This window comes from Lacerta agilis, chromosome 2, assembly GCF_009819535.1.
Source record: "Lacerta agilis isolate rLacAgi1 chromosome 2, rLacAgi1.pri, whole genome shotgun sequence".
Lineage (NCBI taxonomy): Eukaryota > Metazoa > Chordata > Lepidosauria > Squamata > Lacertidae > Lacerta > Lacerta agilis.
The window spans coordinates 106,597,014-106,618,512 of record NC_046313.1 but is presented as its reverse complement, the minus strand read 5'-3'; the positions used below and the strand labels follow the sequence as shown (position 1 = coordinate 106,618,512).

The window sequence follows — 21,499 nt, the reverse complement described above, 5'->3', positions numbered from 1 at the left end:
CCACCTGAGCAGTGGAAGGGACCAATTCTGTTCCAGCCAGAATCCCATGCACAGGTTAATCTAGGAATAGGCAACTGGAAATGGATTGGCGAGGCTTGCCAATTCCCAAATGTTTCACAAGAGGAACCCTAAAAGAGTTCTCCAGAAAGCCGGTTGGCCACTCACACAAAAGGAGGAAGTGTGGAGGTCTCGGTTCAACAGTTACTAGATCACGGCTAGACTTCTTAAAAGGTGTCAGAAGATGTTGTTTTCCTGCAACAGACTAACCCAGTGATGAAGTGGCAGAGAGGCAGGGAAACGGAACAGGAGTGGGAGGAAAGACACACATAAGAACAGGAGGGAGGAAGAGCAAAGGAAGATTTCCCCGGGCCAGCCCAGGACATTTGCTGCCTGAAGCAAAGAATGAGAAGAAGGTGCCTCCTTCCCTGATTCCATACACAGAATCTGGCCAGACTGGCTGTCGAACCTCGTTTCAACTCTGGCAATGGGACAGCACTTTCCCACTGTACACCTGAGGGGAGCAGGCTTGTTTTAGGGGGTGCAGGGCAGTCCGTGTGGGGCTCTCTTCTCCAGTGCTTTAACACCCTCGGCATCTGCCTCCTGAGGCAGCCGCCTTCCTCTGCCTAACAGTAGGGCCAGTCCTGAGAATTCTCTCGAGTACGCAAAAAGACAATGGAAATCGATCAATGATCAGAAGGTAACGGTGTGCAGAGGGTGCGTCCAGGCAACCAGCACTGCCTGTGTAAAGTTTTATACAGCCGTAGTAAGAAAGTAATGAACAGAATGGAGAGGGCTTTGGGGGCAAAGGAATGAAGAGGACGACAACTGTAGGAAGCACCGGGGATAAATTGGGGGCCATTTCAGGGGTAACAGGAGACTTGACCACCGAGTATGTTTCCAGCGGGCAAAAATGAAGCAGTTAGCCTTGCACACATCTGGCGGCCAGGTCAAAATATATGGGGAGACGTACACAGCAGAAGAAAGGGTTCAGAACTGCAACACACCAGTAGAGGGTGCATACAGACAAATGATTAAAAGGGTATGGGGGCACAGATAGGGGAAAAAAGTATGAGATTGGGAAAAGATGGCCTGTTCAGTCTGGCTAGTAATGCCCTTCTGCACATGGAACTCATAGCAGCGAGGATGTGGGTTTGGGCCCCACACATCTCCCTCCAGGGAGAAGCCATGCCCCTCTGGCCGACCACGTGGTTCTGCATGCGCAAGTCCCAGTTTCAACCTTGCCACTGCGCCCATTAAAAGGATCTGAAGTGGTTAAGGCTGAAAGGCCAGCAGGCACCCCTAACCAGACAGATCAATCTGGGCTACGTGACCCAAAGATCTGGCTCAGTTATACAGCAGCTTCTGTTCTCTTCATATGAGACTCCACCGCCACTAAGCTCAAGAGCAGCTCAGATCAGGTCAAGAGGGTGGGATCTGAGGCTCAGAGCGTTTCACCACCTATCAGTCACAGTGCAATACACTAGTCAGTAGTCAGAATCTGCCTTTTGCTTTGCGGGGTCCAGAATTCAGGGTCTGCCCATCTGCCCGGCATCTTCCAAGCTCATTCATTCTCTTCCCCGGGAAGCTAAAACGCCACAATATCCCTACAGAGGGCAGCCTCTACAGGCAGAGAGGTCTTTCCTACAGCTGGGAGTTTCCCCTATGTGGCACACATCATCCATCCAGTTGCCATGAACACCATTAATACCCACCCCCAGGATGCAGCAGCCCCCGCTGCCACCACAGGCTTCCTAAGGTCCTCAGGAGGGGACGCTCTTGGCTCCAGAGTAAGAGCAGGGGGCGCCGATGCCACTTGGCACTGATACTTCTCCCCAAGCAGGTTGGTGACCACCAGCCTGGCTTGCTGCGAGCAACAGTCTGAGGTGTAAGCGACGGACTCCGCCAGCCCATCGGAGTGGTGAGCGACCACGGCGCCCCCTTCCACCTGCACCGAGCGGACGCCAGCTTCGTCCCAGATCCGCAAGGTGGCCGTCCAGCGCTGGTCGTGGCAAGGGGTCCGTGGTGGGCCACAGGACCCACGGACAGAAGTGACGTTGCAGACCGGGGAGGAGACTGGGTTCTGCACCTGTGGGCGAAGAAGAGCTTCTTGTTACTGCATATCCAGAAATGAGGTGTTCGGATAATTATTATTAATAATAATAATTTATTTGTACCCCGCCCATCTGGCTGGGTTTCCCCAGCCACTCTGGGCGGCTTCCAACAAAGATTAAAAATACATTAAAATGCCACACATTAAAAACTTCCCTAAACAGGGCTGCCTTCAGATGTCTTCTAAATGTCAGGTAGTTGTTTATCTCTTTGACATCTGAAGGGAGGGCGTTCCACAGGGCGGGCGCCACTACCGAGAAGGCCCTCTGCCTGGTTCCCTGTAGCTTTGCTTCTCGCAGTGAGGGAACCGCCAGAAGGCCCTCGGCACTGGATCTCAGTGTCCGGGCTGAACGATGGGGGTGGAGACGCTCCTTCAGGTATACTGGGCCCAAAGCCGTTTAGGGCTTTAAAGGTCAACACCAACACTTTGGTGCTTGGTGGTAACCAAGCCTGATGAGGAACAGTTGAGGGAGCTGGGGATGTTTAGCTGAGATAAGAGGAGACTTGAGATAGGATAGGCATCTTCAAATATCTTAAAGGCTGCCACATGGAAGATGGAGCCAGCTTGTTTTCTTTTTTGTGTTTTTTATATTATATATTATTATTTTTATTATTGTTGTTGTTGTTGTAAAAGATCTATTTTTGACAAAGTAATAATCATAAATAAGTAAGAATAAACATGTGCGCCCCCACCACGAGACCATTCCACTGTAACTATCCAACCTCCCAAAATTTCAACACCTCTTGCAATGGTTTGACCCCTTTCCGTTTTAACAGTACAAATTCTACAAACACCCTCCGCATCTCCTCAAAAGCATTTCTTCTGCATAGTCCCCCATCTTACCTTAATGGCACTTATTAATTTATCATTAATAGCTACATCCCACACCTCTTTATACCATTCTTCCATTTTATATTCTGCTTGCCCCTTCCACTTCCTATAGCTATAATAATTTGTGCAGCTTGTTTTCTCCTGCTCCAGAGGGTAGGACCCAAACCAATGGATTCAAGTTTACAAGAAAGGAGATTCCGATGAAACACCAGGAAGAACTTTCTGGTGATAGGAGCTGTTTGAAAATGGAACAGACTCCCTAGGGAGGTGGCGGTGGACTCTCCTTCCTTGGAGGTTTTTAAGCAGAGGTTGGATGGCCATCTTGCCATGGGTGCTTTAGTTGAGATTCTGGCATTGCAGGGGGTTGGACTAGATGACCCTCAGGGTCCCTTCCAACTCTACGATTCTAAGATGCTTTTAGGGGACACAGAGAGAATCATAAGCACAAAAGATCCAAACTATTGTGCATACCTCAATCTCCGAGTGGTGAGAGATTTCAGGGATTTCCTGCACTTAACCAGGGTTTTGTTTCCTTGGAATGAAGGCCAATGGAGACTCTGGTGTCTTTAGGATATATGGTTTTATTTACACGCATTGGCCAACTCATTAGGTTCTCGGGGAGACCTCAAAGCCATAGCTCTGGGTCCAAGCACATAGCAAGAGCAGCTTCTGTGTGTCTCCAAGTTTCTAGCATGAGCCTGTTTTTCTTCATCCTAGGACGATGCGGCAGCCAGCCAAGGGAAGTGGGGAAAGGCCCGCCCACTTGTCTCTATGGCAACAGGGCACCTCTTTGGACATGTAAAAACGGCAGCATATAACTGGCCAGCTCTTTCCATTATTTGACAAAGAAAGCAGTCTGATTGGTTTCCTCTTAAAGATTCTATCACATACACAGGATCACAGCTTTGGAAGCGACTGCCCTCCTCAAACTTGTAACGCTATGACCCGTGACTAATTCCTCGCTCCTTTTGACAAGCCTGCATCCTTCTGACGATTTTAAAGCAAACCATGTGTGTGGAACCTGTGGAGATATCTGTCAGACTAATTATTTATTATTATTATTATTATTATTATTATTATTATTATTGCTGCTATTATTATTATTATTTTCAGGGAAGTTTTAAATGTGTGATTTTTGTTGGAATCCGCCCAGAGTGGCTGGGGAAATCCAGCCAGATGGGCAGGGTACAAATAATAAATATTATTATTACTATTATTATTATTATTACAGTGGTACCTCGGGTTACATATGCTTCAGGTTACAGATGCTTCAGGTTACAGACTCCGCTAATCCAGAAATAACACTTCAGGTTAAGAACTTTGCTTCAGGATAAGAACAGAAATTGTGCTCTGGCGGCGCAGTGGCAGTGGGAGGCCCCATTAGCTAAAGTGGCGCTTCAGGTTAAGAACAGTTTCAGGTTAAGAACGGACCTCCGGAACGAATTAAGTACGTAACCAGAGGTACGTAACCATGCTGACCAGGGCTGGTGGGATTTGGAGTCCAGCACCAGGGACACGGACACACACACACACACACACACACTACACACAACGCACACACACCATAGGTTCTCCATCCCAAAATATAAACAAAGAATAACTCCAGGAATTCTGCCGTGGGCACCCTGCTCCCCAGTTCTCTTCCCCTAAAAGACTCACCAGAGGTAGAGGCATCACAAGCAGCTGCAGATGGGCAAAGCTAGGGTCCCCAGATGGGTGAAGGAGGCTGGCCTGCAGCGTCAGGGTGATCACAGAGCCAGGATCAGTGGCATCGGGTACATTCAAGGCAATGAGTCCAGTTGCTGTTTGGTTAGAGTCCAATTGTAGCCTGCAGAAAAGGGGAGCGGAAGCTAATATTTAAGTGATGGGTGGGTGGCCCAAGCATTATCAAGCAGCTTCAGTATTTTATCTAGCTGTTTAAAACATGTATAGACCGTATTTCATATAAAACGAGGTAGTTTGTAAGGTAAGATTCATGAGTAGGCAAACTAAGGCCCCAGGGGCCGGATCTGGCCCAATCGCCTTCTAAATCCGGCCCGTGGACAGTCCAGGAATCTGTGTGTTTTTACATGAGTAGAATGTGTCCAGTACGTTTCCAAGCACAATTCAGAGTGTTGGTGCTGACCTTTAAAGCCCTAAACGGCCTCGGTCCTGTATACCTGAAGGAGCGTCTCCACCCCCATCGTTCAGCCCGGACCCTGAGGTCCAGCGCCGAGGGCCTTCTGGCAGTTCCCTCACTGCGAGAAGCAAAGCTACAGGGAACCAGGCAGAGGGCCTTCTCGGTAGTGGCGCCCACCCTGTGGAACTCCCTCCCTTCAGATGTCAAAGGGATAGACAACTACCAGACATTTAGAGGACATCTGAAGGCAGCCCCGTTTAGGGAAGCTTTTAATGTGTGATACTTTAATGTATTTGGGTGTTGTTGTTGTTTTGGAAGCCGCCCAGAGTGGCTGGGGAAGTCCAGCCAGATGGGCAGGGTACAAATAATAGTAATAATAATAGTAATAATAATAATAATAATAATAATAATAATAATAATAATAATAATAATAATAGTAATAGTAATAATAGTAATAATAGTAATAATAATATTTAAAATGCATCTCTGGGTTATTTGTGGGGCATAGAAATTCATTCATTCCCCCCCAAAAAATATAGTCCAGCGCCCCACAAGGTCTGAGGGACAGTGGACCGGCCACCTGCTGAAAAAAGTTTTATGACCCCTGGGTAAGATCAATACAATATGGTATGACCAGCAACAAAACTGCCTCCACCACTAAACAGAGAGGCAACAACACCCCTAATTTCTTTCCCCTCTAAACATGAGGAGGTAGGGGACTTGCACAGAGGCCTAAACCCTCATTGCCCAGCTTTTGAAAACATTCTCACAGGCACAGGCTCCTGAGATCTCCAAGAACATTCACAGCCTTAGGATCTCAAAACATTTCTCATTTTGGAATGGAAATTGAGTTTTCAGGAAGTGCAATAGTGGAATTCACACAAGCCCTGCCTTTGGAATGTGGGGCAGGGCAGGGCATAGAAGACTAGAACACAGCGAGTTACAATGCTAGGAACCGGTGTCTTCCATGGTTGCTCATTCAGCAGAATTACCTGGAGCTGGAGATGTTGACCGGGAACCCAGGAAGGCTGCTTACCCTCAGATCATACTGTTTGGATGAGCCGGGATTCGTCACCTTCCAGGCAATGGTAACAGGTCTCCCTGGGAACACCGGAGCGTCTGTGCTGAGCTGGAACAAAGCAAGGTGTAGGTTAGAGCACAGCGGCTGGAGCCAGATGAGAGCTCCCTAAAGGAAGAAAATGTGCAAATGCCAGTGAGGGGAGCCAGTGTGGTGTGGTGTAGTGGTTAAGAGCGGTAGACTCGTAATCTGGGGAACCGGGTTCGTGTCTCCACTCCTCCACATGCAGCTGCTGGGTGACCTTGGGTTAGTCACACTTCTTTGAAGTCTCTCAGCCCCACTCACTTCACAGAGTGTTTGTTGGGGGGGGGAGGAGAATGTTAGCCGCTTTGAGACTCCTTCGGGTAGTGAAAAGCGGGATATCAAATCCAAACTCTTATTCTTATTCTTCTTCTTCTCAGGTGCATATTTGCAGGTAGGTTTGCACAGACCAAAAAAGCATGGCAGTGTGCCCCATTATTTTTTGTTTTTTTAATGGAAAAAGGTAAAGGTTAAGGACCCCTGGACGGTTAAGTCCAGTCAAAGGTGACTATGGGGTTGCAGCACTCATGTCGCTTTCAGGCCAAGGGAGCTGGCATTTGTCCGCAGACAGCTTTCCAGGTCATGTGGCCAGCATGACTAAACCGCTTCTGGTGCAATGGGACACCATGACGGAAACCAGAGTGCACGGAAATGGCGTTTACCTTCCCACCGCGGCGGTACCTATTTATCTACTTGCACTGACATGCTTTCGAACTGCTAGGTTGGCAGGAACTGGGGCAGAGCAACGGGACGCGGGTGGCACTGTACTCTAAACCAGTGTTTTTCAACCTTTTTTGGGCAAAGGCACACTTGTTTCATGAAAAAAATCACGAGGCACACCACCATTAGAAAATGTTAAAAAAATTAACTCTGTGCCTATATTGACTATATATAAAGTAATTTTTCAATTTTTCCCACGGCACACCAGGCAACATCTCGCGGCACACTAGTGTGCCACGGAACAGTGGTTGAAAAACACTGCTCTAAACCACTGAGCCTCTTGGGCCTCCCGATCACAAGGTCAGCAGTTCGAATCCCCTCGACGGGGATTAACAGATACAGAAGGAGGGCAAGAGTGGGGTGGGTGAGGCTTGACTAACAGCTGCTTGATGGTGCAGCTGATGGGCCTCTGGAGAATTGGCTTGCACTGTACAGCTTCCTAGCGGCGTAGCTAGCCGCTCCGGTGCCCGGTGTGGCCCACGCATCCTGCAGTCAGGGGCAGGTTGAGCTGCGTGGAGCCTCTCCGCAGCCTCCCCCTCAACTGTAGGGCAGCTGAGGGAGAGATAGAGGACAGACGCAAGCGCCACACTGCCATTTCAGGCAGTGCGGAGCCTGCAGGTGCCCAAGCCACCATGTCACTCCTTGGAGAGATGTGTGGCGCAGGCACGCTGCAGGCCCCGTGGTAAGTGGCGCCCAGTGCCAGCCACGTTTCGTTACATTTCTTGACTGAACTAAAAAGTTTTGTGAGCCCATTTTAAAAAAACCAAAAAACAACCTCATATTTTTGTCTATCCCATTGGTAGACAAACTAAGGCCCGGGGGCCGGATCCGGCCCAATCGCCTTCTAAATCCGGCCCACGGACGGCCCGGGAATCAGTGTGTTTTTACATGTGTAGAATGTGTGTTTTTATTTAAAATGCACCTATGGGTTATTTGTGGGGCCTGCTGGGTGTTTTTACATGAGTAGAATGCGTGTTTTTAAAGTGGTACCTCAGGTTACACATGCTTCAGGTTACATAGGGCCTACGCTTCAGGTTACAAACTCCGCTAACCCAGAAATAACGCTTCAGGTTAAGAACTTTGCTTCAGGACAAGAACAGAAATCGTGCTCTGGTGGTGCAGCGACAGCGGGAGGCCCCATTAGCTAAAGTGGTGCTTCAGGTTAAGAACAGTTTCAGGTGAAGAACGGACCTCCAGAACAAATTAAGTTCTTAACCCAAGGTACCACTGTATTTAAAATGCATCTCTGGGTTATTTGTGGGGCATAGGAATTCGTTCATATTTTTTTTTCAAAATATAGTCCGGCCCCCCACAAGGTCAGAGTGACAGTGGACCAGCCCCCTGCTGAAAAGGTTTGCTGACCCCTGGTCTATCCCCTCAGTGATGACACCCACACCCACCGCATCCCCCTTTTCTCTGCCACTGCAGCTTCCCCAAGTCGAGACGCGTGGCTCTCTTCTTTGCTTCCCTGCCATACCTCCAGCAGGGATGCCTCCACAGTGGTCGCTTGAGGGGCAGCTCTCTCCACCTTCCGGCCGTCTCCATCCATAGCACGCAGCACTACAGAGAAGCTGCTGTCGGTCATCAGGGTGTGAGGCAGCTTGGCCACAAGTAGGTCTGTCCGGTTGGCTCCTCCTTCCAGTTCCAGCTCCTCGAGGCTGCCTCCTCTCCCCTCCAAGTTCACCGCTTTCAGCTGAACCGAGCCAGCCTCAGGGGACCGCTTCAAACTGGTTGCCATAACGACCAGGTAAGTGGGCAGGCCTGTTGAAACGGAAAGGCAAAAGCTCACTGGACCACACACAGTTGCTGGGAAAGTACAGGACGGAAGAGTAGGGATGTGGGTGGCGCTGTGGTCTAAACCTCTGAGCCTCTTGGGCTTGCCAATCAGAAGGTCGGCGGTTCAAATCCCCGCAACGGAGTGAGCTCCCATTGCTGTCTCAGCTCCTGCCAATCAAGCAGTTTGAAAGCATGCCTGTGCAAGTAGATAAATAGATACCACTGTGGCAGGAAGGTAAACAGCGTTTCTGTGTGCTCTGGTTTCCGTCATGGTGTCCCATTGTGCCAAAAGCTGTTTAGTCATGCTAGCCATATGACCTGGAAAGTTGTCTGTAGACAAATGCTGGCGCCCTCGGCTTGAATGCAAGATGAGCGCTCCAACCCCATGGTCTCCTTTGACTGGACTTCCCCTTGGGGGCATCTTGACTGGACAATGTGAGAACAGCACGCCTGCCTCGATGGGCCGCTGGCCAAATTCAGCAGAGCTATTCTTGTTTTTTGTGTGTTCATCCAATCTCAAAGATGCTAAGTGTGCCTGCTTATAGGGCAGGGCCTCTGGAAGTATCCAAGCTGGAAATTGGCAGCTAGCAATAATGTCTGAGGGAACAGGTGGTGCCAAGCTGTGGCATGGAACCAACGGAGGGATTGTTTCGTATCTGACTGCCCAATAATATTGGATGGTTAATAGAGACAATGGCTTGGGGGTGGGGGAAGTATTTTCCAAAAACCAACATTAGGAAAAAGCACAACATACCAAAATGAAATTCTACGGACAGCACGGATGAAAAACTAAACAAAAAATTATGAAAAGACAAATGTTTTGCGTTTTGCCAATAGATTTTTAGAAAGACAGGTGAAATCCTTTAAATGTCTAGGTTTGAGCTATAAAAACTCCGTCTTCTAACAATGTACACCCCACAATTGGTTTCCATATTACATCTTGGTGTTCTCCCATGAATAAATTCAGTAATGTTAATTCCAGCATGGTTTTTTTTTGGTTTTTTTTTAACTTCCTTTCTAATTATAGGAGTATCATGAAAAAATTTGATTTCTTAACTGGGTCACTTTTCCCACAGGCCCACCACATACGTTTAAACCATCCCTTAATGGTTCATTCTTTCCAACACATTCAGGAACTTGTTTTTCCTGAATATATGACACTCTTCAGTGGCATGAAGTACACATTTTGTGCAGATTTTATTGATGTTTCTTTACAGCTGGGTGGAGGTAGACCCGTAGGAAAATTTGCCCCATGAAGACCACTGTTGCCCCGCAGTGTCTAATTCCCAGTCCACTCCCTATGGTATTTTAAGAATGGATAATGACAAGGATTTTTTTTATTTTTTATTTTTTAAATCACTGTCCTCTCCATTGCCCCTGCCGCCACCGCACAGCTCTGCAAAAACAAACACCGAGGAGCCACTGCAGGGAAAAGATCCCATACCTACCTTGTACAGGGGAACTATCCATCATGAAAAGCCCAGGGTGGCGTCCGTCCTTTGGAACCGCAAAGTAATACAGGAAGTCGAAGGTGCTCTGACCTGTCAACAATTACAAGCGTTTCACGGAAATTCTCAAGCGCAAAAAAAAAAAGTTATCTGTGTGTTTTGTTAGCGCAAAAATGGAAAACGAGCTAACTCAAGAAGAACAGCAACTTAAACTGATGGAATATGTGCCGCTTGCAGACCTAACATAAAGAATGAGAGAACAAGAAGAATATACGTTTGAAGAAGATCGGGAAATGTTTATTGTATATATGGGGGGGGAGGAATTGTGTACACTTGAAAACGTTGGCAGCGTTAAGATAAATTCAACAATGTAAACAAGTTTCGATGGATTGAAATAATGGAATTCTGAATGGTTTAGTTTATGTCAAATATGATATGCAAAACGAACCATGGAAAGAGAAGAAAGGTAGTCGTTGGTATTTTAAGGTTGCTTTAAATGAATACTCTAAATTGTAAAACAAAAATAATATATATATATTTCAGTAAGAACAAGTATAAAAGAAGGTACACATTTTAAAAAAAACGAAACAAGTACTGTACAAGCGTTTCAACATTGGCATAGGGTTGAACTGGTTGGCCCTTGTGGTCTCTTCCAACTCTATGATTCTATGAACATTTTGGGTGCCTCCAGAATGTCAGTATTTTGTGGAGAAGATTCGAACACACACCAGGAAATGTATGTGTGTGCAGTTAAGAGCGCAAAAAAGGCCTGCTGAATCAGGCCAGTGGCCCATCTAGTCCACCAGCCTGTTCTCACAGTAACCAGCCTGACAGAAACCCACAAGCAGGACTTCCAGCAACTGGTAGCCTATTCAGAAGCATTTCTGCCTCCAGCTGTGGAGGCAGAGCATAGCCATCCAGGCGAGAAGCTATTGATTATTAAAACCAATTAAAGTGATTTAAAGCACTAAAGACTAAATAGAGTCTAACCTGTGCGTAACCACATAAACCTTGTGCAAGAAATCAAAATGAATGCACAATAAATAACTTGGAGGTTGCCGCTTTGTCAATGGTTCACTCTCCCATTGCCAACAAAGCAGCCTGGAGTGTCCAGTAAGCCTCTTCATCCCTTTCATTCACAGGGGCAGCTTTTTACACCCAGAAATGCCACCCTTTCCCCCCAAACAATATTCATCGCCAGCACCTCCCAATTCGGTGCTCTCCAAGCTGTCATCCTGCCCTTCTTTCAGACTTGTGGCCATTTTAGAAATGTTAAATGCAGCTGTGTAGCCTGTACAGTGTGGACGGGCAAAGTGCTATTGTGGTTTTACTGTCGTCGTCCCAAAATGAGAATCTCTCTCCTTGCTGCTGCTGCTGCCCCTACAATTGCTTCCTGTTCAGTGGCGACTCAGCATTACTGAGTTGCCCCATAAATCAGTCAGTTCCTGTTGGGGGGGGAGAAGGCTCACAAGTTGCAAGAATAAAATTCATTTTTATTCATTTATTCCACGAACGGCTCATTGATTTTTGTATGAATGCAGTTCGCAATTTTTAAAAATAAAAACAAGCAGTTGCTTAAAGTCACCGCCCCCCAAAGGAAACAGGAACAAAGTAAGGGCCTGTTCAGTAACTATCTGCTCACGGAAAAGGAGGCAGAAGTTGTGAGGATGAAACGCTGAATTAAAGAAACGGTTGCAAGAGACCTAGATTGAACTGGACTTCCAAATAAACCAGGCATAGGCAAACTCCGGCCCTCCAGATGTTTGGGACTACAATTCCCATCATCCCTGACCACTGGTCCTGTTAGCTAGGGATGATGGGAATTGTAGTACCAAACATCTGGAGGGCCAGAGTTCACCTATGGCTGAAATAAACATTATAGTAGGATCCTGGTCACTGGGACAGTGGAATTTGTGTTTGAATTCCAACTCACTATTAATTGTTTATTAATAATAATAATAATAATAATATACCCGGAGGTCTCAGGGCGGTTCACAGAAAAGAGCGCAATATACAAAATTAAAATAAAAACAATAACCCAATAATACCCCCCCCCCAAAAGAGCCACATTTTAAAAGGGTATAGGATGTCGATCAGGTCGACCAAAGGCCTGGTTAAAAAGGAACGTTTTTGCCTGGCGCCTGAAGGTGTATAGTGAAGGTGCCAGGTGAACTTCCCTGGGGAGAGCATTCCACAGACGGGGAGCCACTGCAGAGAAGGCCCCGTTCTTGTGTTGCCACCCTCCGGACCTCACTAGAAATCGTTTGCTCTAGAGAACAGAGTTTCACCATGTCAAAGCAATCGTTTGCTCAAAGATCCCAAAAAGACGGCCACTGTTTTAGACCAAGATGAGATCCGATGCAATTGGCACTCCCTAGGGCCTCCGGGTGTGTGCAAGATCATGCAGAGGGAAAACGGAGCTCAGCACTGTGGCCTCACTTATTCCAGCGCCTCAGTTTAGCCTTTCCTCACCTTGGACGTGCACAGAGTAGTGGCCTTGCGACTGAAGTGTCAGAGTCCATTTACCAGCATGGACAGGGGGAGAAAGGACTGCTCTGTAGATGCTGCCAATGGACTGGATCTTGGCCAACGGGCCGCTGGCTGATGAAGAAGCCTGCGTTACACCTGCATGGAAGGTTACAGGGGGAACAAAAACTTGGTTAAACATTATTCCCTTGAAATGGGCTGGACTGGATAATTGCTTCCAGGTGGGAGCTTAGAACTGCAAACAGGTCCATTCATCATCATCATCATATTTTATTTATACCTCGCCCATCTGGCTGGGTTTCCCCAGTCACTCTGGGTGGCTCCCAACGTAATAAAAACATGATAAAAACTTCCACAAACAGGGCTGCCTTCAGATGTCTTCTGAAAGTCAGGTAGTTGTTCATTTCCTTGACATCTGATGGGAGGGCGTTCCACAGGGCCACCACCGAGAAGGCCCTCTGCCTGGTCCCCTGTAACTCCACTTCTCACAGTGAGGGAACCGCCAGAAGGCCCATTCGCAACAGGTTATTTCTAACTTGTCGGATTTTCTGCCAGAAGAATAAGTCAAGATTAAATGGAATGGAGAGGACACAGGCTGGCGTTCTGATGCCATTGAAGTAGTGTGGGCACTGTGATAAACTTGCACTGCAAGAGAAGGCCGATCCCACCAGAAATACCGGCCTGGAATTCCCCTGTGACTAAGAGCCCATCCACATGACCCTGCCAGTTCAAGCCATCGTAAAAATATATGCTTTAAATCAAGTCTTACTGACTAGTGATTTAAATCGTGATTTAAAACGATTTGATTTAAATCAAATCCACCCTGGGAGCGGCCCGCTTGAGAGAGCAGGCAAGGTGCCATTGAAAAGCCACAGATCGCTGCTACTGTGTAGTGGGTGTAACATAGCAGACGACACAGTGATTCTCCAAGCAGCTCTCTTTATTCTCAGGCTGGAACAGAACTGGACTGAAGGGCTCAGCCAGCCTGCTTATATAGTACTCAGTAACATGCAACAGTAACAACTCTCTCTAGCTACCCAATCGGTGAACGGCACTCTCGATCCTTCATTTGCATGTTGTGGACCTGAGTGAGAACTGCAGTCACGGAGGGCAGAGTGAAGCTATATACACAACACCCCTAGTGGCCTAGGGTGAGAACTTCAATACATTAACCGCTACCTGCAGGGTTCCGCATCTCAAAGGCCCGAATGCCCCCTTGGATGGTCAAGACCACTTTGTCCACCAAGCTGTCGATCCAGAAGGTGTGATCCTCCAGCTTCGCCGCTTCCTTTCTCCTCCTCCGCTGCGACCCCTTAGGGCTGAAGATGTTCCCTTCCTGGTGGCGGAAGAGGGTCACCTGGAAAGAGTTAAGCGACGGGGAAAACATATGAAGAAACGTGTGGTTTGAAGCAGAATGTGTTTTTCGTAATGCACAGCAACTTGAAGGCAGAGTCTTTCCATGCTTTTATAAATATATATATTTATGAAAATGTCGTTTAAGCCATCACATCTTAGGACAGGCATAGATAGGCAAACGCGGCCCTCCAGATTTTTTAAGACTACAACTCCCATTATCCCTAGCTAACAGGACCGGTGGTCAGGGATGATGGGAGTTGTAGTCCCAAAAACATCTGGAGGGCCGAGTTTGCCTGTCTTAGGATCAGGTTGGTCATCTCTCTCAAACGACAAACAAAATCAGGGGAAGGATTCAGCTAACAAGCCCCACCAGCAGAAGCCTGCACAAGCACTAGCACACTGGGGCTTCCCCTGCTCTTCCTCGCCCCCCCCCACCCCAATAGATGGCTGGGAGATGGGTCAGGAAAACCCCAGACAGAGGGGGAGGGCAGGGAGGAGAGGACAGGTTGTTCCATCAGGCAAGCAGAAAGGTACTGATGATCAGCGTTTCTTATATGAAACGGCTGGTGCTCGAAAGCTTATAGCATCAAATTGGAAAGGGGAAAACGCTCCAAAAGTAAAAGAATGGCAAAACAAATTTCAGGAGTATGTTGAGATGGCCCAGCTAACCAATAGTATGAGAGGAAATAACAGACAGGCCTTTGTGAAAAAATGGGAGAGATATAGAAAGTACCTACAAGGCATCAATAATGGTATAAAGTCTGTGGCGGCTTTTGAATTATCCTGGAGGAAAATACTGTGTGTTATAAAATGAAGCTGATGGAAGCTGGTGTTGTTGTATAGACATTGAATTAAACTGTTACAGTTCAGTAAAGTTTAGATCTGAGGGATAAAAAGAAGAGATGATACTTGAATGATGAAAAAAATACTTAAAACTATGTATTTAAATATTTTATTAGCATATGGAAACAGAACGTACAACATGGAAAATATGTAAGACTGTATATTGATGGATGTTTATAATGATGATGATAATGATAATAATAAAGAAAAATTTAAAAAAAAGGCTTGCACTGATGATCGGTGTAGTGCTACGTAGATTGGGATAGCTCATTTGGCAGAGCATGAGACTCTTAATCTCGGGGTTTGTGGGTTCGAGCCCCACGTCGGGCAAAAGATTATTGCATTGCAGGGGGTTGGACTAGATGACTCTCATGGTCCCTTCCAACTTTATGATTCTTTGTTATATTCCTTCCCGAGGGCTGCAACTTTTAGCTGATCAGTTTGTAAACCAATTAAAAGGATTTTTTATAAACTAAAAAAAGCGTCCTAATGAATAGGCCAGTGGGTTTTATTTTACAATGTTTAAACGAGTACAGTCGTACCTTGTGTTGCGTTCACTGCGGGTTGTGAACGGCGCGGGTTATGAACGCGGCAAACCCGGAAGTGTTTACTTCTGGGTTTCGCCGTTCTGCGCAGGTCACGCATGCGCAGAAGCGTGATATCGCGCATGCGCGATATCGCTGCTCGGGTTGCGGACTTTTTGGGGTGCAAACGGCACCCCGGAATGGATCGTGTCCGCAACCCAAGGTGCCACTGTACTTAAAAATAAGCATTCCCTCCTATTTCCCCCATTACCGAAGATGTGCTGGATTCACCGATGATTTCCGACACCCGCTGGATGTTCTCGTTGTCCGTAAATATGATCTGGCCGCCGGAGCTGTGAGCTAGGCTGATGTAGAGGTTGAATCGGTCTGGGGAAAGTGTTTCCCTTTTCACCCGGGTTCTGGAGGGATCTTCTGTTATTAGGAAGGTCACCTGACGTTCAAGTGGAAGTGGGGGAAAGCAGCTTTATATTGGGGGCAGAGCGGACAGATAGTTTCATTACGCTGTTACACAGGCCGTTTCGCCCTGGGTTTTTACAGAACCGTAACAAAAATTCAGATCTCTTATCAGTGTTTTTCAAAACCGAGCATCATGAAAAGCAAACAGCCCAGCCAACCTTGCATTTCTGTTCCTGGATGAGGGCTTCCACGCTGTTCTTCAGGTGTGCATCTTTAGGTGATGCATCAGTAAATACGAAGATCTCGGAGTACGGCGGCGAGTTCTGGAGGGCAAGCTGGAGAAGCAGACAAGGACAGGTGAGATTCCTAACTGTTGAACCAAGTTACAGGTGGGTAGCCGTGTTGGTCTGCCATAGTCTGAAGAAGTGTGCATGCACACGAAAGCTCATACCAAGAACAAACTCAGTTGGTCTCTAAGGTGCTACTGGAAAGAATGTCCTATTTTGTTTCCTATTTTGTTGAACCAAGGACAGCATTCACCTCCTTTGTGATAAAAATTAACAGCCAAAGAAATTAATCCAGAACGCGGCAGCTAGACTGGTGACTGGGAGCGGCTGCCGGGACCACATAACACCGGTCCTGAGAGATCTACATTGGCTCCCAGTACGTTTCCGAGCACAATTCAAAGTGTTGGTGCTGACCTTTAAAGCCCTAAACGGCCTCGGTCCTGTATACCTGAAGGAGCGTCTCCACCCCCATCATTCAGCCCGGACACTGAGATCCAGCGCCGAGGGCCTTCTGGCGGTTCCCTCACTGCGAGAAGCAAAACTACAGGGAACCAGGCAGAGGGCCTTCTCGGTAGTGGCGCCCGCCCTGTAGAACGCCCTCCCATCAGAGGTCAAGGGAATAAACAACTACCTGACATTCAGAAAATACCTGAAGGCAGCCCTGTTTAGGGAAGTTTTTAAACTGTGATATTTTAAATGTATTTTAATATTTGATGGAAGCCGCCCAGAGTGACTGGGGAACAAATAAATTATTATTATTATTATTATTATTATTATTATTATTATTAACCCTGGAAAAGCTTACGGCGGGTTGCTTTGGCTCCAACAGGCTCTCCATTTTGTAGGTTCAAGACCGTCAAGTACGGGAGTACCCCTCTCCCTTCTGGTAGCTCACCAATAAGAATTAACGAGCATTTGGTAGATTGATATTCCTTTTATTACAGCATTATGTTGCAAGCACAAACAGGCAACCCTCCGCAAGGATATCAGTTGCCTACTCAGACTCCTCTCCACTTCCACAGCAAGAAGCGTGCCAACAGGAAGTTCCTCCCCCCCCGGCATCTCCTTTGTTCTCTGACACGCTCAGACCTCCGAGTTCGGGGGGAGGGAGGGGTTTCCCCCCCCCTCGACTGATGTATCGCCCAGCTGCTCCCTCCCTTCTGGTTGCTTAGCTACTATCTCATAGCTGGGGAGCTCCTCTCTCAACTGTGCAGCTTCTGTGTCTGCCTGTCTCTCTGCTTCTGGAAACGCTGGACTCGGGGGGGGGGTATTCCTCCTCCTCTTTTGTTAGGAGCTGATCTCCCTGCGATTACACCTTCTGATCCAGACCAGCCCCTGACAATGACAAGCACTCGGACATTGTACAACAACAACAACAACAACAGACTTTATTTATTTGCATAGCCCACAGGCCATTGCATTAGCACTCGGACATTACAAATTAATTATGTGTAAGTGCCACTTTTAATCTTCTTCTTTTGGGAAATGCCCTAAACTTCTATCTCCTTGCAGTTATGACATTCACATGAAGCCGGTCAGCCAGAGAAGGTTGACTTCGCCAGATTAAAACTAAAATTAAAATTAAAATGGGCATGTCCTTCTCTTTATTTGACACCCTAAATCCTCCTCATTCTCTCTCGTGGTGTGGCTTGGCTCTGGTCTTATGAATCACTTCTCTGACCATTTGCCACTGACTAGCACATTAGCTCTGCACATGCAGTAAGGCTTTGACACAGAGACATAAGAACATCAAAAGTGCCTGCTGGATCAGGCCAATGGCCCATCGAGTCCAGCATCCTGTTCTCATAGCGGCCAACCTGATCCCTGCAGGAAACCTGCCTGAAGGATTCGAGCACAAGAGCATGGTTTCCAGTTACAGATCTAGAAAATGACACAGACCTTAAAGATATCGCATGGATACTAACCTGAAGTGCAGAAAGGCACATTTCTGGCTCGTCCCCGCCTTTCAGAGGGCTAATGGTGTTGAGGGTTTTCCAGAACTCATCCGGGTCGCTGGTCTTATGGACAGGGCCAAACTCTGGAGGGATGAGAGAGAGAGAGAGAGAAGAGAGAGTATGAATGCCGATTCATGCAGACACATGTCAAATGAATAAATGAACTGTCTCAATGGAATGAGCATGGCATCAGAGGCACTATGATTAAAGTTATTTCTTTTTTGACCTGCAACGGCAAATTCGTAAGTGCAAATCTACATGTCAACCTGTGGTCTCCAAGGGATGGACATGCATGTATGAACCAGCATCAACTAACAACTGTAAGAATTAAACAGCTATATACAATAAATATAATATAATATAATATAATATAATATAATATAATATAATATAATATAATATAATATAATATAATATAATATAATATAATAAATATAATATAATATAATATAATATAATATAATATAATATAATATAATATATAAATGTGTGTGTATATATGTATATGGGATGCGGGTGGCGCTGTGGGTTAAACCACAGAGCCTAGGGCTTGCAGATCAGAAGGTTGGCGGTTCGAATCCCCGTGATGGGGAGAGCTCCCATTGCTCGGTCCCTGCTCCTGCCCAGCTAGCAGTTTGAAAGCACATCAAAGTGGAAGTAGATAAATAGCTACTGCTCTGGCGGGAAGGTAAACGCCGTTTCCGTACACTGCTCTGGTTCGCCAGAAGCGGCTTAGTCATGCTGGCCACATGACCCAGAAGCTGTACGCCGGCTCCCTCGGCCAGTAACACGAAATGAGCGCCGCAACCCCAGAGTCGGACACGACTGGACCTAATGGTCAGGGGTCCCTTTACCTTTACTGTGTGTGTGTATGTGTGTGTGTGTGTGTGTGTGTGTACGGCATCTGGATTTCCATGTCCAGACTTGGAAAGTACAGCTGGTCACTTGTCTGAGTTCCCATCAACCCTAAAATGTATAATGAAGATCCCAGAGACAATTGAGAAAAAGGTCTTGAACTTCACCATGACACTCTACACTTGGAACTAGGCACAACCCACACCCATGACCATTCAATGTTGTCCAAGGTAGAGACTATAGAGCCAAGTGCGGACTATGGAACTATAATCTTACCCATTCCTTCTCCTCCATACTCCTCCATACTCCATGTTACCTTGTCAGAAACAATTCCGCTTCGTGTTGAATCACATACAAGGCACGAACTGGCCTGAGGAGAAACTACAGAATGTGTTTGCCTGGATTCTGGCCCTTTTAAGAATGGCAGGAAGGTGGAGGAAGGAAGAAGAGCTTACAGAGGAACCTCCTGGTCCCCAGCTATATAAAGCTGCCGTCCCTTATCTGGTGCCTTCCAGATGTTTTGAAATGTACCTCTCATCAAATAGCCAAAGGTCAGGGGTGACAGTAGTAGTAAGTCCAAAACACCTGGAGGGCACCAGGATGGAGAGGGTGTGGGATTTGATGCAGCCAAACCAACAATTCATGTTTTGCCAGATAGGCACATGAAGGCACTGAGATTCGCAGAGATTTCCTATAAACTCGCTAGAGAGAACTCATATCACTTCCCCTTTGTGCCCTGACAGGAAGAGAACATGGCTATTTATGCTCCTCCCTCCCTGGGCAAACTCTCTTTCCACTCTATTCCACCAAACCTGCAACGTGACGACATCTGTTAGTCCATGGGTAGGCAAACTAGGGGCCGGATCCGGCCCAATCGCCTTCTAAATACGGCCCACGGATGGTCTGGGAATCAGCGTGTTTTTACATGAGTAGAATGTGTGCTCTTATTTTAAATGCATCTCTGGGTTATTTGTGGCACATAGGAATTCATTCTCCCCCCCCCAAAAAAAAATATAGTCTGGTCCCCCACAAGAAGAAGAAGAGTTTGGATTTGATATCCCACTTTATCACTATCCGAAGGAGTCTCAAAGCAGCTAACATTCTCCTTTCCCTTCCTCCCCCAAAACAAACACTCTGTGAGGTGAGTGGGGCTGAGAGACTTCAAAGAAGTGTGACTAGCCCAAGGTCACCCAGCAGCTGCATGTGGAGGAGCGGAGACGCGAACCCGGTTCCCCAGATTACGAGTCTACTGCTCTTAACCACTACACCACACTGGTCTGAGGGACTCCATTTTTAAGCCGGACCTAGTATGCCTTTGTAACTTAATTACCATTTTAAGTCTGCCAGCCTCAAGCTACTGCACCTGTCATTCTTTAAGACTTATTCTGAGTAAATATTATTTTTTTACATCTTAAAAGTCTGGTTGTGTGCGATTGTTATTTTAAGGGGGAGAAAGGGGGGGGGGGAATACCAGGAAAATCCAGTCTGTCTTAAAGCGTTCTGGATTACCAACACAAAAAAGGATAAAACTAGTTTATCTGAGTTTCCCTTTAAGCTACAAAGGGATGGGATTCTGCTGAACTCACAGACGTGAGGAAGGAAGGGTAGTTTCTAATAAATATATCCTCTCCTAGTATCTAATCAAATGCCAACAGAAGGCAAATACAAGGCCTCCATTATAATGGCACTTCTATTGATTCCTTATCTGGCTCCTGCCTTCACCGTCACCGAATAAACTGGCTATTCTGCTTTTAGCTGTACCTTCCTCTCTCTCTCTCTCTCTCTCTCTCTCTCTCTCTCAATGTATTTTTATTAAAGATTTGTTGGTTTACAAAAGTATGTGCAATGTCTCTCTTTTTTTCAAGTTACATTTTCTACAGTAGCTGTGCCTTTTCTCACGATGTCTTCCTTTGACAGCTTAAGCCTCGTCTTCCTGAGGACTTAATCCTTCCTGGCCTGACATTTACCTGGGCCTATAAACAGATCATTCTTCAGTCTGAACCTGCTTAACAGCTGCCTCTTAGCCTGGTGCGAAAAACCTCTGGCCCTTCCAGATGTTGCTCCCACAATCCCTTGCTGTGCTTGCTGGGGCTGATGGGAGCTGTAGTTCAACAACATCTGGAAAAGCCAGAGGTTTCTCCCAGCTAAAACTCATACAAGTCAGGAAGCTACGTAGAAAGACCGTGTTCCCCAAAAGTGCCTGCCCAGATCTTGTAGATCTTTGAGAGAGGCCCTTCTTTCTAGCTGCCAACATCTGAAGGGGGTTTGGCAGGAGACAAAGAGGGGGCTTTCTGGTCACCTCATCACAGGCTCTAGAAGTCCTTTGTTGAGAGAAGCCAGTCTCCAAGAACCTCCCTCCCTCCAGCAGCAAAAGCATTTTTATGCAAGCAGACCTTTCTCCAATAAACTGACATGGTATGGCTCAGCTGACTGCTTTATTGACATTTCATGTGCCTTATGTTTTTAAGACTTTGTACTTTACTTTGCATTATACTGCTTTTAGTTGCCAGAAGAAGAAGAAGAAGAAGAAGAAGAAGAAGAAGAAGAAGAAGAAGAAGAAGAAGGAGGAGGAGGAGGAGGTTTGGATCTGATATTCCGCTTTATCACTACCCGAGGGAGTCTCAAAGCGGCTAACATTCTCCTTTCCCTTCCTCCCCCACAACAAACACTCT

General features: G+C 46.8%; 1 protein-coding gene across 3 annotated transcripts in view; it reads right to left on the bottom strand.

Annotated features, from left to right (window-relative positions):
* Window positions 1-247: 247 nt before the first annotated feature.
* Window positions 248-21,499, bottom strand: part of VWA7 (von Willebrand factor A domain containing 7) — a 38,185-nt gene continuing 16,933 nt past the window's right edge. For all 3 annotated transcript variants that reach the window (XM_033141612.1, XM_033141613.1, XM_033141614.1), the window contains 10 exons: window positions 17,943-18,055; window positions 15,949-16,065; window positions 15,585-15,764; window positions 13,770-13,947; window positions 12,576-12,728; window positions 10,104-10,196; window positions 8,357-8,640; window positions 6,053-6,189; window positions 4,601-4,769; window positions 248-2,086 (listed from right to left, as the gene is read on the bottom strand). In XM_033141612.1, the coding sequence (XP_032997503.1) occupies window positions 1,661-2,086; window positions 4,601-4,769; window positions 6,053-6,189; window positions 8,357-8,640; window positions 10,104-10,196; window positions 12,576-12,728; window positions 13,770-13,947; window positions 15,585-15,764; window positions 15,949-16,065; window positions 17,943-18,055 (1,850 nt within the window). In that variant the 3' untranslated portion in view covers window positions 248-1,660. The remainder of the gene's footprint in view (window positions 2,087-4,600; window positions 4,770-6,052; window positions 6,190-8,356; window positions 8,641-10,103; window positions 10,197-12,575; window positions 12,729-13,769; window positions 13,948-15,584; window positions 15,765-15,948; window positions 16,066-17,942; window positions 18,056-21,499) is intronic.